General features: G+C 36.6%; 1 protein-coding gene across 6 annotated transcripts; it reads right to left on the bottom strand.

Moving 5' to 3' along the window:
* Positions 1-221: 221 nt before the first annotated feature.
* Positions 222-14,940, bottom strand: Etaa1 (ETAA1 activator of ATR kinase). Of its 6 annotated transcripts, none has more exons than NM_001109094.2 (6): positions 14,638-14,940; positions 13,659-13,784; positions 13,322-13,398; positions 9,250-9,362; positions 7,067-9,018; positions 222-909 (listed from the first exon to the last, which is right to left on the bottom strand). In NM_001109094.2, the coding sequence occupies exons 1-6, from the start codon at positions 14,858-14,860 to the stop codon at positions 782-784; spliced, it is 2,619 nt and encodes an 872-aa protein (NP_001102564.1). In that variant the 5' UTR covers positions 14,861-14,940; the 3' UTR covers positions 222-781. The 6 variants fall into 6 exon arrangements, with proteins under 6 accessions (NP_001102564.1, XP_063129566.1, XP_063129565.1 ...); XM_063273496.1 differs by having other exon boundaries at positions 459-909; positions 13,664-13,784; positions 14,319-14,776; XM_063273495.1 differs by having other exon boundaries at positions 459-909; positions 14,319-14,776.
* Between the last annotated feature and the right edge of the window lie 355 nt (positions 14,941-15,295).

The following is a 15,295-nucleotide window of genomic DNA, read 5'->3' on the forward strand; positions in this document are numbered from 1 at the left end:
AAGGCTAAGTCAAGAGGATCACTGTTAGTCGGGTGACAGCATGAGTTGAAGGCCAGCCTGGGCCACATAGCAAGACCCTAACTCAAACAAAGAGAAAAAGAACAGCTTGAACTGTTCAGTCTACAGGATATAATAAAGAAGCTGGATCAGACTATGTTTCTGCCACTTCCAAATGTCAATGATGCTTTATTACTTACATATTTTCTTTTCTTTTCTTTTTTTGCTAATCTAAACTTAATGCCTAGTCTGTGCTTTTCCTAATAGTGAAATGTATTCAAATTCAATCACATTTTAGAAATATTAAAATTACCTACTTCTGGATAGCAATTAAACACAGTTTTCTTCAAAATAAACAAAAATTTTCTACCTTTCAGCAATACCAGTGAGAATACGGGACTATTAGTTAAAAACTGACAATGTATAAAAACACTAACTGAAAATGACACTACAAAACCAAGTTACTGTTTACTTAGCAATTTTAATATTTGTGCTAGAAAAAGTCTTCTACAGAAGCTATACAGTTATTTTGATGCTCATCTGCTACCCTATTTATAAAGACAAGTACTTTTCCTCTGTATATACATAACTGCTAACTTTTCAAAAACTTATATACATGATTCACATACATATGAGAAGGTTTCATTTACCATTGTAAACAGTGATTTATTAAATAATAAAGTAGCTCATGCTAAAAACTCAGCAGTAAACTTCTCACGGAGAAATCAGAACGAAGTCCTATCACAGATAGTTCTCACAGCTGTCAAACCGGCTCACTCGGCTTTCACCAAGGCAGTGAAACAGGAGCTGACTGCACAGTGTGCAACGCTTTGGCCTTTCTTCGAACCAGTGCTTCCTGCCTTTTCCGCCGAATTTCTTCAGGAGAATACTTCCTGTTTCTCTCTTCTTCGTCTAAAAATTTAAACAGAGCATAGAATTAATCTCATAACCTTTAAGTCATCTGAATATCAGCTATAATCTTTCGCTTTTTCATCACTCTGGTTTGACTACTAAATCAAACAGGTATGTATGTTATGTATGTATAATACATATACAATTACATTACATGCACATACATATTAAATAGAATGTTAATGAAGGGACATATTTCTCAAGGTATATTATCTATCTACCTTGTTCCTTGGTATAACTAGAAACAGGAAAGGATACTCAAGAATTCTTTATTTCAAATCACTTCCTCAGATAACTCTGATGTCTATTATTTTCTAAGCTAGATTTTAGCTACCTTCCATAGCAGAGTAATACCAAAATATATTTTATAAAAAACAATCTATTTTTCCACAACGGGATAAAGTAAAATGTCTTTAAAAATCGGTTTAATAATATGGAAAATAATTTCAAATGTATAAAATCATACTATAAAATTCTGATTTAGGGAGAGTTAAACATTTTCCCATTGGCCCTTCCACTAACACACACACACACACAACATACACACACACACACACAACATACACACTTTTCTGTGTGTGTATATAATATCAAACACTTACTAGGTCAAATTGCTACACAGTACTAAGCAACTAAATGCCTTAATTTTTATTTTATTTTAAGCGTAAGGGTTAGCAATTTCTATTCTCTACAGGCCACCCCCTCCCAAAGTTAACTCTTGAGAGTAAAATGCTATCATTCCAACTGCTGACTACTCGTTTTAAAGAAAAATAGTCATGGATAATATGCAAACCAATTATCAGATACATTTGAATGAACATTATACAATTCACATTTTCAAGTCAATTATGCTCATGTATTTTTTAAAAAACACTAAAGTTTCAAATTTCAAAAATAATATTTAATGTACTAGTTGTACAAAAACAGGTTATAAATTGACTAACTCTAGCTTTAAGCTACTAACAGTTTTTTGTTTCAAGGATAAAACTTGGAAACCAGCTTGTGACACATAAAAGGGAAAGTGAATAATAATAAAAAAAAATACAAAACACAAGTGAGGCTAATATTAACCAGGAAGATTAAGCATTATGAACAAACCTAAAAGAAAAATTGCTAGGATAAAAGGCAAATTATACACTACCTAAAAATGAAGTCTGGATTAAGTCTTTACTGGAATTAAAAGTATATGCAATTCATTTTAGAAATTTCATTCAATTAGTTATAGTATATTCAGTTTAAGAGAAACATAATATTTACAACTATAATAGACTGACAATAATTTTTCATGTTTTAAGACAGTGGGCTATACCATCGAAAAATACTCATTGTCAGTACTGATAAAATCAAAATCTGTCTAGCCATTTAGAAGGAAATTTGGTAATATTTGTCTAAATTTACAATATTCTATACATTATGTTTTTCAAAATTAACAAATACAATTACATAAAGTTCAGAAATCTGTAAAGAAGGACAAATCGTACTGAACTGTTGTAATTGCAAAAAACTAACCCAATGAATCTCTATCATTATAGAAACGCAGTATCTAACAAAAACAACATAACATACAATATGCAGACTCTAAAAGTACTCACAGGAAATGACAGCTCTAACTTATCAAGGAAATTAAAAAAAAATGATCACAACATGTAATGCCTTAGAAACAGAAGAGACATAATAAGTCAAGCATTTGTAGTCTACAAGAGGAAACAGACTAAAGGCACTGAAAGCCCACTCAATAAAATTAACACATAAAATTTAATAAATCTAGGGAAAGAAATACTGAGAAGTGACACAAGGAAATACCAGTTACACACAATGATAAACCTCCAAGAACAACAGACCTCTTCGAAATAACTAAAACTAAAATTGCTGACACATCAATCAACACCCCCTCACACACACACACAGGGATAGAGAGCGAGAAAGAAAGAGCAAAGTTATCCTTTCAAGTTATAGAACAAATATATTCAATGATAAAAACAAACTAAAACAACTGAGGTCCATTAAGTCATCACTGCAGATAATATAGAAGAATACTATGCACAAATGAAGACAGATGAACAAGTTCAAGAGCTCTAGAAACAACAAATTTTCAGAAATTTCATAAAAGAGTTAATAAAGGGATGAGTTTTAGAAAGGATCAGTAAACAGGTAAACCAGGAAATCTCTAAGATGAAGAAAGAAATCATTACATACTGTGAAACAATCACACTAAATGTTAACAGCTGTTATCTCAATTAGAAGACACAGCCTTCCGAACACATTAAAGCAAGATACATATAAGTACCTCCTGGATCTTAGGAGCTCACATACATAGAATGAATTACAAAGACAAAAATGATTCTGAAAGCCAAGACAACGAAACCAGGCTTCAAGATAAAATGAGTTTATAAAGAAGGTCATTGCAAATTATTAAATGGAATAATCCATCAGAAAGTATAATGAAGGCTGAGTGTGACAGTAATCTCAACATTCAGGGATACTAAAATTAAAGGAATGAATTTTTCAGGTCTGCCTGTGACTACATAATGAGTTTCAGGACAACCTAAGCCAAGGAAGATTCTATCTGAAAATCCAAGACAAAACAAACAAGTTAAAACAGGCTGCCAGAACATGTCCTAGTGGCTAAAAAGGCTACCCATGATAGCCTAAGTTGAAAAATTGGACTCACAGAGAATTGAGGAGGTGCTTGCCACCAAGACTCCTGAGTCCAATCACTAAACTAATATGGCAGAAGATAAAAGTTGTCCTCTGACCTCTGCACTACTGTTGTGGCACATGTGCACCCATCCACCTTTGGAACAAGCCACCTCAAGACAATAGTCAGTTACAAAAATCATTATTCTTGTGCTACATTTTTGTCAGTAGATTGTTTGATCAGAAAAACAAGTAACAAAACAGCTAAGTTAAACTACTCTATAGATCACGTTAATTCAATGGAAATATATTAATATTCCATTTAACCCTGGCAGAAAGTCTCCTAACCCACTAAGCTTTCTTCAAAACAGATGCTATATTGTAAATTTTAACAAATGCACTCAAGCATGGTGCAGGCGCAGGCAGACAGACAGACAGACACACACACACACACACAGGAGGAGGTAAAAATAATTTTTTCTAAGATCAGCTGGCGGATTTCTTCTCTTACCAATCCATATAGGAAAAATGGGTCACTCAAGAAATCAGAAGGGAATTTTAGAAATGTCTAGAATCAGGTAAAAATGAAAACACAACTTACTATAGAACATTTTTAGAGTACAGCTAAGTCACTGCTAAGAGAGAAGTATACAGCTCTGAGTTGCCTGTATTAAAAAAAAAACCCAGATCTTAAGTAATTCAAGTAAAGCTAGTATTACCTTGATAACAAAACTAGATAAGGATGTAACATTCCTGGAAGACCATAGCAAAATTCACTCAATAAAATACTTGCAAATCAAATTCACTAACATGGTAACAAGATCATGATCAAGCTGCCTTCATTCCAGGGATGCAAACACGACTCAGCCTACACAAATCAACAAACATAACACCTAAATAAAATCAAGGTTTAAAAAAAAAGTCACATGATCATCTCAACACATTCTCAGAAAGTTTTAAATAAAACTGAACAGTCCCTTCATGATGCCAATCCTAAAGAATCTAAGAACAGAAGGATCTCACACCTCACCACAATAAAAAGTGTAGGAGACACACCTACAGCTAACATTATACTGTGGAAAACTGATACCACTGCCATATTAACATTAGATATGAAAGAAAGTTGTCCTTTCTGCTCTTATTCAACACAGTGCTGGATGTCTTAACAGTAGCCACAAAGCACTAAGAGGGAACAGAAACAACAGAAGTCACTAGATTATACCCACTTGCTAATATTATGATAATATATAAAGGGCTCCAAAGACATTTTCAGTAATGTAACAGTATAAAAAAACCCTGATACGTAAAAACTAGCAGCTCTTCTATATATCAAACTTACTACAAAAGCATCCAACAATAAAATTCTAGGAGTAAACCAAGAAAGTGAAAGACCTACACTGTGGATTGCTGTGGATTACAACTATAGAACAAAGAAGAAATTTAAAACATTAGACGATGAATATATTTCCAATATTCATGCACAAGAAGAATTAAAGCTGTGAAAATGGCCCTATAACCAAAATTTGTCTACAGATTCAATGCAATTCCCCATCAAAACTAGAGAAAAGCATTTTAAAATTTATACAGAAACGTATGCAAGGACATGGATGGACAGACAGACACACACTCACACACAGGTAAAGCATTCATTAAAATGAATAATTCCAGAGGCACCAAAACAACCTGATTTCAAATTCAGTGACAGAGTAAGAGTAACAAAATCAGCACAAAGTAACAAAGTCAGTCCCAAAGGCAGACATGCAAATATCTGCATGCAGCTGCAGCTGATTTTCTAAGGGTCTAAAAACTTAAAAACAGCTTTTTAATAGATGATGCCGGAAAAATTGGATATCCATATGTATGTAGTATCTCTTACCCTTTTGAAAACCAATTCAATATGGATTAAAAATATTAAGCTCTGTTTGAGTTGCTAGAAATCAGGTAAAACATTTCAGAACACAGGCAATGGACAGCAGTTTCTGGAAGGGACTCTAAATAGCTCAGGGAAAAATAGCCAGAATTGAGGAGCAGGACTGTATCAAATTATAAAGAGTCTGCACAACAGAAGAAATGAATAACCACAGTGAATACACAAACTGGATAATGGGAGAATATCTTTGCTGGAGACTAACAACAGGGACTAATATCCAGAAAATATAGTGGACTAAACAAATACAAAAAGTACCCCTGATAATCCAGAGAACAAGTGACAAGTTAAATAAGACCCCCAAAAGAAGTATAAATAAGTCAACAAATTACCACATTTTAGAAAAAGTTCAGCATCATTAGTCATCAAGGAAATACAAATCAAAACTACTCTGGCATTTCAGCTTACTTCAACTAGAATGGTTATCATGGTAGGAAAAACCTTTATACACTGTTAGTGGGGAAAACCCAAACACACGTGCACACGTGCGCACACACATGCACACACACGCATGCACGCACACACACACACACACACACAAATTAGTGTGATCACTAGGACAATCGGTATAAAGGGTCCTCAAAGGCTAAGACTAGTTAAACTATTGGTACGATACTGATGGGTTCAGAGTAAGCATTAGATAGGCTTGTATACTCATGTTTATTACAGAAATATGCATTTACAAAGCTAAAGAATGTCGCAAACCACAACAAATGACATGAAGGGGGACATTTGAGAAGAGAGGGGACCAGTAGCAAAGGGGGTAGGGACGAAGCAACTAAGATAAAACTGTTATATACAAGCACGAAAATGGCATAATCAAACATCACTTTTTACAATATAAGATGATTAAAGTTTTGGAGAATATACCAAACTAATAACAGTCGTCTTAAACAAAGTAATTAGTCCAAATTACTACACACCATTGCATTTCCTATGTTTTAGTTGGTAAGACAGGTTAAAGAAAGATAATTCAGTAGTTTTCAGATTATAGTTTAAGCTTTAGATTTTATGTAAAATGAACCATCCACTGAGGTTTGTTTTACACATATTTATCTCTCCCCACCCCCACCCCACCCCACTTTCTTTTATTGGAAAGCTGCTCAGCTGCTCTCGCGTGAGTTTTCTGGCCCCAAGGATTGAGGCCAGGGGAGTCCCATGCGGGTCAGGGTGGGAAGAAAGGGCAAGTAGGCAGAGAGAGGGGGAGGAAGGGGGAGGAGGAGGAGGAGAAAGAGAGGATAAATGTCTTATGTGGGTTTAAAAGATTATTTTGCTGTGAATATTAAAATCTAAGGGGTCAAAGTTGAATTTAGGGCGGTAGCAATATTTTAAACAGTTTCATGATGCAATTTTTGAGGTGTGATTAATGAAATATATGTACTGAAGGAATAACAATCCAGGAAAAGATGAACTGGAAGAATGAAAAGGGTTGCATCAAATAACTGTAAACTGGTTTACAATCATCAATGGTTTACCATCAAATGGTTGTAAACTGTCATAACCAGCACTGAATTTTCTTTTGATACTAGTTAGTACCTGTTAGTCAAAACAAGTAACATTAATACTTTTCAAAGAAAACTACTTCATACATACCTGGGGAAGATGGTTTCAAAGACTCAGAATGTTTTTGATTAGCTTCAGGCCATGAATTGACAGTTTCCCTTTTTCCTAAGTCCTGTGAGATTTTACTAACAGGCATACTTCCTGCTAGAGGATTTTGATTTAACTCAGAAAGAAACTGAGGGTTCTTCTTTTTAAATGTGAATTTTGATGACTTCAGTATTTTGCTGTCACTCTGAGCTGTATCTGCTAAGCTGTGGTGGGACAGCTGAGCAGTACTAAACTTCGTATTAGTAGCGATCTTTGTGCTCACAGGACCCAAATTAACTTTCAGATGTGAACTTCCTACAAGAACAGAGTTTGAGCTATTCACCTGTACTGGTACATGCTGATTATCACTTGAATTCTTAGAGCACACAGACAAATTTGTAGCATCCAAAATATTGGGACAATCTCCACATATGTTTCTTTTCTCTACTGTCACTGGCTTATTTATCTGTGATTTATTTGTTAAAGACAATGGCATTGGAGAACTGACAAGATTCCAATGTTTAGACGACACCAACTGACTTCCTTGTTCAGATGCAGAACAAGTATTTCTGGATCCATGTATGGAAGTATTACTTTTACTTTCTGACTCCTTGCTGCCCTTGTTTTCTTGCTGAGTTAGTCTTTCGATGTCATCACAAGCCTGATATAACAAATCATCATCTACATCATCTGCTTCCCAGGTAGTTTCTAATTGATGGCATGCTTTAATCATTTCACTGGCCAACAGTGGGTCATTCCAGTCATCAAAGGGAGAACTGAACTTTGATCCATGAGACTGATTTGTGTTACACACAATGTTTTCTTTGCCCACGAACACAGAATCAAATGGGTCAGTAGTGGGTACTTTCAAAGGCAGGTTAACACCAAGCTTGTGATTTTGTTCATTAGGATACCTTGTGTATGAAACAGACTTGTTAGAGGCATTAAGTATGCCCTTACCATGACCATCTTCTTTCACTTTTGTAAGGTTAGAGACAGCAACATAATCTTCATTTTTACTAACAAAGTTAGTGACAGATTTCTCAAACCTCACTTTATTCCCAATGAATGGGAACTTCCTTGGTTCATCACCTGGATGTGGTGAAAACCTACATTCTCCAGCATTTTTTAGTTCTCTGCTTCGTGTCTTTGAAGGAAGATCCAGTGTTACTTTTGAGTCTCTTAACCTTCCACCTAGATTCATATTTGCTCTTGATGTGATTGTATCATTTTCCCCAATGGAGGTACAAACTGCCTTCTGACCAGTACCTTGAGCAGTTGTAGAGGGAAAGAGTTCAAGCATTTCAGCATTCTCCATAAGGAAGGGTTCACTGCTTAGTAAGCTTTCCCAATCATCCTCAAAATCATTAGCAGTCAATTCATCAAGATGCTTATTAGGTGCTACTGGAGTCTTAGGACTGGGAGTCACACATGATTTTAGTATTATGGTAGTATCTACTTGAGGGGAAGATGATATTGGAGTTTTATTTAGCAGGTTGTCTGTGAGCAGAGTTTCAGTAGTAATGATTTCCTCTTGTAGTAAGACATTTTCCTTTTTCATGGAAGTTTTACTATTGTTCAAAAAAGTATCTGACAGCTCCTGGCTTAGCTGTCCACTACACATCTGAGTGGAACCATCAAAAATAGCATTAAAGGCTGCTTCAACATTTCGGTCAAAGGGTCTCTGACTGCTGTCTTGCCCCTTTCCCAGAGATATTCTGCTGTCTCCCTCCACTTGCTTCTTTATTGGAGTATAACTGACTTCAGGAACTATATCATCTGATGCCATCTGCACAGAATTTTTATGGTTATGTAAATGTCCCATTTCTGAAGTCATCTGGATAAAATCATGATTCTTCCCATCTTGCTCTTGAATCACATCAAGTTCTTCCATATTTTTATCAAACTGTTGGGCCAATTTCATAAGTTCTTTTTCTCGATTTTTTGTTTTTAACCTATTAAAATAACATTGAAGTATTTTAGTTAAAAAACTGTTTAAGAACTACTCAATTACTGTTTAGTATACTTTGGTGTAATTAAAACACCAATATTTTAACTCTCAGAATAACGTTTTTAACTCACATATTGAAACAAAAAAGGTTTACTATTTTGGCTTAATTCAAAACCTAAAATGTTAGCAAGAATACCTGACTTACGGAATTACAAGAAGTGAAGGCTGAACTCACTTTGTGCAGCTGATTTTCACTCTTGACTTTTCTTTTGCAACACTAGGAGTACAAGGAATAGCAGTGTCACCAATCCATACACCCAGCATGGAGTTTGTCACTGGTTTTTCATCCTTTGAAAGAGGGAAGAGAAGCATAAGAGCCCCATAAAACAAACAACACCCCTCCCTCTCTAAGAAGAGGAAGGGGAGAGGGGGAAGGGGGATTGATTGATTAGTGGGGGAGAATTCTGTAGTAATCACTAAACAAACTCAAACAATAAACAATGAGAAGCTGGAGAAAGGCAGTAAATCAGAAGCTATGATCCATTTATGTCCCACAAGTAAAAAGAAATATTCAAACTTAGGAATTCCATATTTATAAAAACCAAAGTTTGAAGTACATTGCCTATCAAATACATTTTGATGCTATATACATATAAAAGAACATTCAGTAGAAGGAAAAATAACATTAGTTGTAAGATACTCATAAAACCAGAAACAAACTAAATATAATTATCAGACCTGAAAATAGGAATATATTCAGAATTCTTTCTGCAGCACCCATTCTCCAAAGTTTTCTAATCTTCATAAACTCTTACCTAAAAATTGGGAGTTCTACCTTGACTTAACCTGAGGGTATGGATAGAAGTAATGTCAGAACTGATTAAAGATTTTACAGCAAGATCAAAGCTAAAGCTAAAAATGGACAGACAAAAGGACAAAGCAGAAAACATCAAGTAGGGAAAAAAACAAACTTATTTTTGCTGTACTTTTTTGCTCCTTAATTACAAAGTTATAAAATGAGCTTTATATTATAAATCAGTGGCTCTCAACCTGTGGGTCATGACCCCTCTGGCAATCCTCTGTCTCCAAAAATATTTACATTATGATTCATTAATAGTAGCAAAGTTATGAAGTAACAACAAAAATAATTTTGTTTGGGGATCACCACAACATGTGGAACTGTAAAAGACTCACAGCATTAGGAAGCTTGAGAACCACTGTTATAAACCAAACTAGCAAACCAAATTACTTAATCAATCGTACTTGTTTATAGTAACTAGAAATAAGTATGAAAGATGACACAAGGTTAACAGGTTGCCTCATTACTAGATTACAGGGTATTCTAATTTGAGCCTGGTATGGGAGAGCCCTCCACTGATCACCTTCTGATCTTTACAAAGTATGTGCCTGCATGCACACATCCATGGAAAACAACATTTTTTTACAAAAGAAAGGGTCATTTTACATTTATTTTCTTGAAAGTTTGGGTGAAAAGATCTTTAGTTTTGTAAAATAATAAAAATCAGTTAATTTCACTGGAAAACTCAATATTTCTGAGTTGTTTGTATAACACTCTTAATTCTTAATGACTTCTTTTTAGAATATGTCCATTTAAAAATAAATTCATAAAGTTTCAAAAAGACACAACTTTATGTAGTATCTGAGTGTGTATACCAAGAGTTCTCTGTATGTTTATGTACTACTTGTGCTTAAATTTTAAATTATGATTACATAACTGATTCCTAAGTACATTCTAGGTGTCACACCAGTTGTCTAAGCCTTCAATTGACCTTAGTCAGCATTGTATAAAGTTATATGAATGAGGAAAATAAAGACCTTGAACACCATACAAAGAAATTACTACAGAAAATGGAATGACTAATACACAAACGTACGTCTTAAAAACTGAAATGTGAAATCATTAGGAAGAAATTGAATTATTTGAAGATAACTAAGAAAACCTCAGGTATGTATGAGAGTATGACTTTCAAGAGATCTTAATGCTGCCAGCAATTAACCTGCTTTAAGAATGCCCAGCAGAAGACACTGATTGAGTAATCCTAGCATTGCTATTTTTTCTTCAGAGTTGCTATTTCCAGCCCATTTAGTTAAAGAGCCAACAGTACACTCAACATTGCATCATTTGTGTTAGGTTGGTCGGCCTAAACAAGTTTTATTGTGCTTCTTTGATTTAGTTAATAAAGATATATTGTTAACACACAGTAATAATATTATGGCATAAATGTCCTGGAGGAAGAGTTAATACAATGAATCCTATGGCATGACAATATGGGAGACAGAGCTACTAGCTATAAAGCTGTACTGACTGTTGATTATAAGTCTAGATTTCTATAGCCAGAGAAAAGCTGTACCTCCTATCTTCTCTTTTTGGATACAGTGACTCCTCATAACCATATTTTGGATCAGTAGCTTCTGTGGGTCATTACTATAGGCCAATAATACATAGCAATAATACATAGCACTATCTGAAGGCATGTTAAGGAAAATACAACTTCCTCAAAGACAACATTAAGCAAAACTTAAGATATTCTTTGAATTTAAGTGTTGTTAATTAAGAAAAGGAGGGCTGACAAAACAGGTCAGCATGTAAAGGTACTTGCTACCAAGCCTTGTGATCTGACTTCATTCCCTCCTGGGACCAACATAAGCAGAAGAAGAGAACAGACTCCACTAAAGTGACATCTTCCACACACATGCTGTGGGTATGGGAAGACAAGTATGTACATACAGGTACACACACAATGTATACATATGTATGTGTGTGTGTATATGTGTGTGTGTGTGTGTTATATGTACATACATACACATACTTTTTAAAATGTAAAGAAAAAATTAAGAAGAGAGAAAAAACTCAGAACAGCTTCTCTTCTGGGCTCATGCTGTCATTAACGGTGACAGGACTAAGAAAAGGGATGAGTTACTGGACTCCTTTGTGTTAAATGATTGAACTAAAGAAAAAACTACAATAAGTAAATCACAACATATTTCAGCACTCCAGTTATTATCAAACTATATGTACCTTAATCCTAATAATCCTCTGAAGAAAGCCAAAGTGGTAATAAATCTACCTTATGGTTGAACGAATTGGGAGTTGGAAACATTTAGGTGACTCCCCAGGAATCACAGCGGGATGGGCTCATAAGGTCTACATCTAAATCTATTGATCTTCCTGACTTTACAGTGTTTCTGGGTAATTTTATAAGTCATTAAGAATACTAAAGAGATGCTGCAATAGGGAAATTTTTCACTCCGGCCAGTGAAGAAGCACTGTAGAAACATGTACAGGAAAGCCTTTATGCATGGCTTTAAGTGATGTACACTAAAGCCCTTGTGTCTGGCTTTGAGTGAAATGTTGCCACAAAGACTTGGCCATGTTTGGGAAATCGGTAGAGGCTGGGATATTCTGAGTCTGTTGAAATCTTTGAGAAATCTCTCTCTAAAGAATCTGCCCATGAAAGCTTACTTGCAGCTGCACCAACCTCGGTCCCAAGACACTCCTCACAAACCTGGGGCTCCGCTTCTGATGATGGCTGGCTGTGGTCAAAAGGGACAGAGATTTGTCTGCTCTCATGGGCAGCAAGGGCAAGATAATTTTGGTAGCTGGAACCTTTCCCAGCCCCAATTAACCTTGTATAATGTTTGAATAAAGTACCTGGGGTGAGGTGAGCTAGCTGATGTCAGTCTTTTCCAAGAAGGCTAAACCCCTCTGCTACTTCGGAAAATGAAGACTTAGCATCTTGGTAAGCTTCTCTCTCTACTGTGCCACCTACAACTGACACTCATCAACAAAGCACTAACAATAAAAACTTCAGTACACCATAGCAACTAACTACTACATTATTTAAGAAGTAAATAACCTAGAGATAACCTAAATAGACAGAAGGGAGTGAAGGCATAGTTTAGTGGTAGGGCACTTGCCCAGTAAAAGTGAGTCCCTGAGTTTGAGTTTTAGCATTAGCAAATGAATGAATGAAAGAAGAGAGACAGTATATATGAAAGGACTTGCACAGGTCACCATGCAAAACCACACCACTTTATGTAAAGAACTTCAGAATCTGTAGATCTGGATATCCAATGGAGTCATGAAACCATGCCCTATGGATTCTGACAGATGACTATACTGAACATTTTATAGTTCATTCGTTGTTTCAGAAGACAGGCACTCAGAAAAGCCAAACATAACCTTGTTTGCTCTAAACATGCTATTTTATATATGAAAGAACCACACAAGCAAAGATCATACAATTTTTTGCTGTTTTATAAACCACGAGCCTTGCCATACTTACCTGAGGAGCAATACGATTAACAATATGTGAAATCTCATCACTGTATGCACTGGAAATCCGCTTTGTTCTTCTTTTACCTAAAGAAGCAGGCATTTTTATCAATTTTAGACCAGGAATTTTAAAACCAGTTGTCATCTTTAAGGAAACAATTGTAGTCAGTACAACTTAAACAACTCCACATTAACATCGTGGCATATTTAGACAGAAAAAAATCACACGAGATTCTTAAAAACAAAACAAAACCAAGAACAATGAATAATGATGCCAATGGATTAAAATTTTACCAACACTAATCCTTCATCAAGCACTGACCCACATAAAAATAATAACAGATTACCTAACTGTTTTGTCATTGGAGAATTTTGATCCCAGAAGATATCAGTCTGTCCATCTGGATCATTTGGAGAACTGAAGGTACAGGACAATAAATTCACTTTCAGAACTTGTGTTGGTGTCTCCTTTTCTGCATAAGATGACAATCGTTGCATTTACTTCATAAGAGTTAAAGTCAAATAACAGCTTAGACAAATTAATTTTTATGTCCAATATAAAATTTGTCTCTTAAAGACAAGTACTTTAACCACAATGGAAATGTTTCAATAAAAATAATGTCTCAATACTTCTTAAGTTTGGCACTGTAGTTAGGAAGTGTTTTTTGAAAATTCCATAGGCTCAGGAATGATACCACCTGGTCACTGAATTACTAACACCAGGCTCTAGGGACCTCCAAGTTGGCAGCAGATGTGTTGCAAATGCATCCAAACAGAATCCCACACTAAACTCTCACAAGCTAAACTCTACCCACATTTTCTACTCACTCCACTCTAAAACCATTAGTGACTTGTTTCTAGGGAAGCTCTGTCTAGAATCACTTAAACTTTTACAATGTTATTATTCTTTCCCCTGCTTTGGTTTATCATGGCAGAAACAGGCAAGTTAATAGACGTTGTATTTTAAGAACACACTCTAGGATAGAGGTTATGAGTCTGGTCCTTACTGGGATAGAAATCTTTTAACTCCAAAAGTTTACAGAAAGGAATGCACCATCCATCGGTTTACTAGGCTAACCGGATGTTACACTTAGCAAGTTCCGGGAGCACACTGTTCCTGAGGTGGCCCTTTTTGCAAAACAAAACAGCGAGGGAAACAGAAAAAAGGCTTAGGCGCCCAATTTCCTGGACGTAGTACAGGGCACAGACCCCGCCCACAACCAAAGAGTCAGCCAGAAAAGGCCCCATGGAGGGGCCTTGGTGCTGCAGCTCTAAGCCTCCGGCCCGGTCCACACCGCCGAGCTCCGCTCCCCGCCCTCTTCTCACCCCCCGGGCTCCGCCCGCCGTCAGCCGCTGCCCGCCGTTGCGACCGCAGCGCAGACCGCGTTCCCGCCCGGCTGGGCTGGGAGCTGCGGGCCGCCCTGGACGCCCGGGGCCACAGTTCCGCTGCCGAGCAGCAGTTCTCGGCACCCGCCCTGCGCGTCCGCACAGGGCTGTCCGCATGCTTCCTTCGCCGACTCATTCCCGTGGCACCGTCCTTCAGCCGCATTCACATCTTGCTACGGAGGAGCGGGACAACCGCTCCGCTAAGAGGCCGCGCGCCACCGATCACCGCCATCTTTGCAAGTCCGGCGCGCAAAACACACTGCTTCTGATTGGCTGCCTCCGTCTAGGGGCGGGGTGACTAAGCCTGATATCGATTGGCTGTGTCAGTTTGAGAGGCGGGGTTACGGAGGCTGCCTGCGGGACAAATGGCTGAGGCAGCTTCAGCAGGGGAAACTTGAGCGTTCAGAGGTGGATCTTCAACCTCCCCCAACTTAGGAGGAATTGCAGGACTCTTTTCTGGACATGTGACTGGGACTTAGTATGTGAGACAGTAAAGAAATCAAATAGGATGACAGATTCTTATTGAATTTACAATTTAAATCGATTATGTCTAAAATTCAAATGATGGTGTGTTATTCGGTAATAATGAGAAAATAGA

The sequence above is a fragment of the Rattus norvegicus genome, chromosome 14 (assembly GCF_036323735.1).
Source record: "Rattus norvegicus strain BN/NHsdMcwi chromosome 14, GRCr8, whole genome shotgun sequence".
Taxonomy (NCBI): Eukaryota; Metazoa; Chordata; class Mammalia; order Rodentia; family Muridae; genus Rattus; species Rattus norvegicus.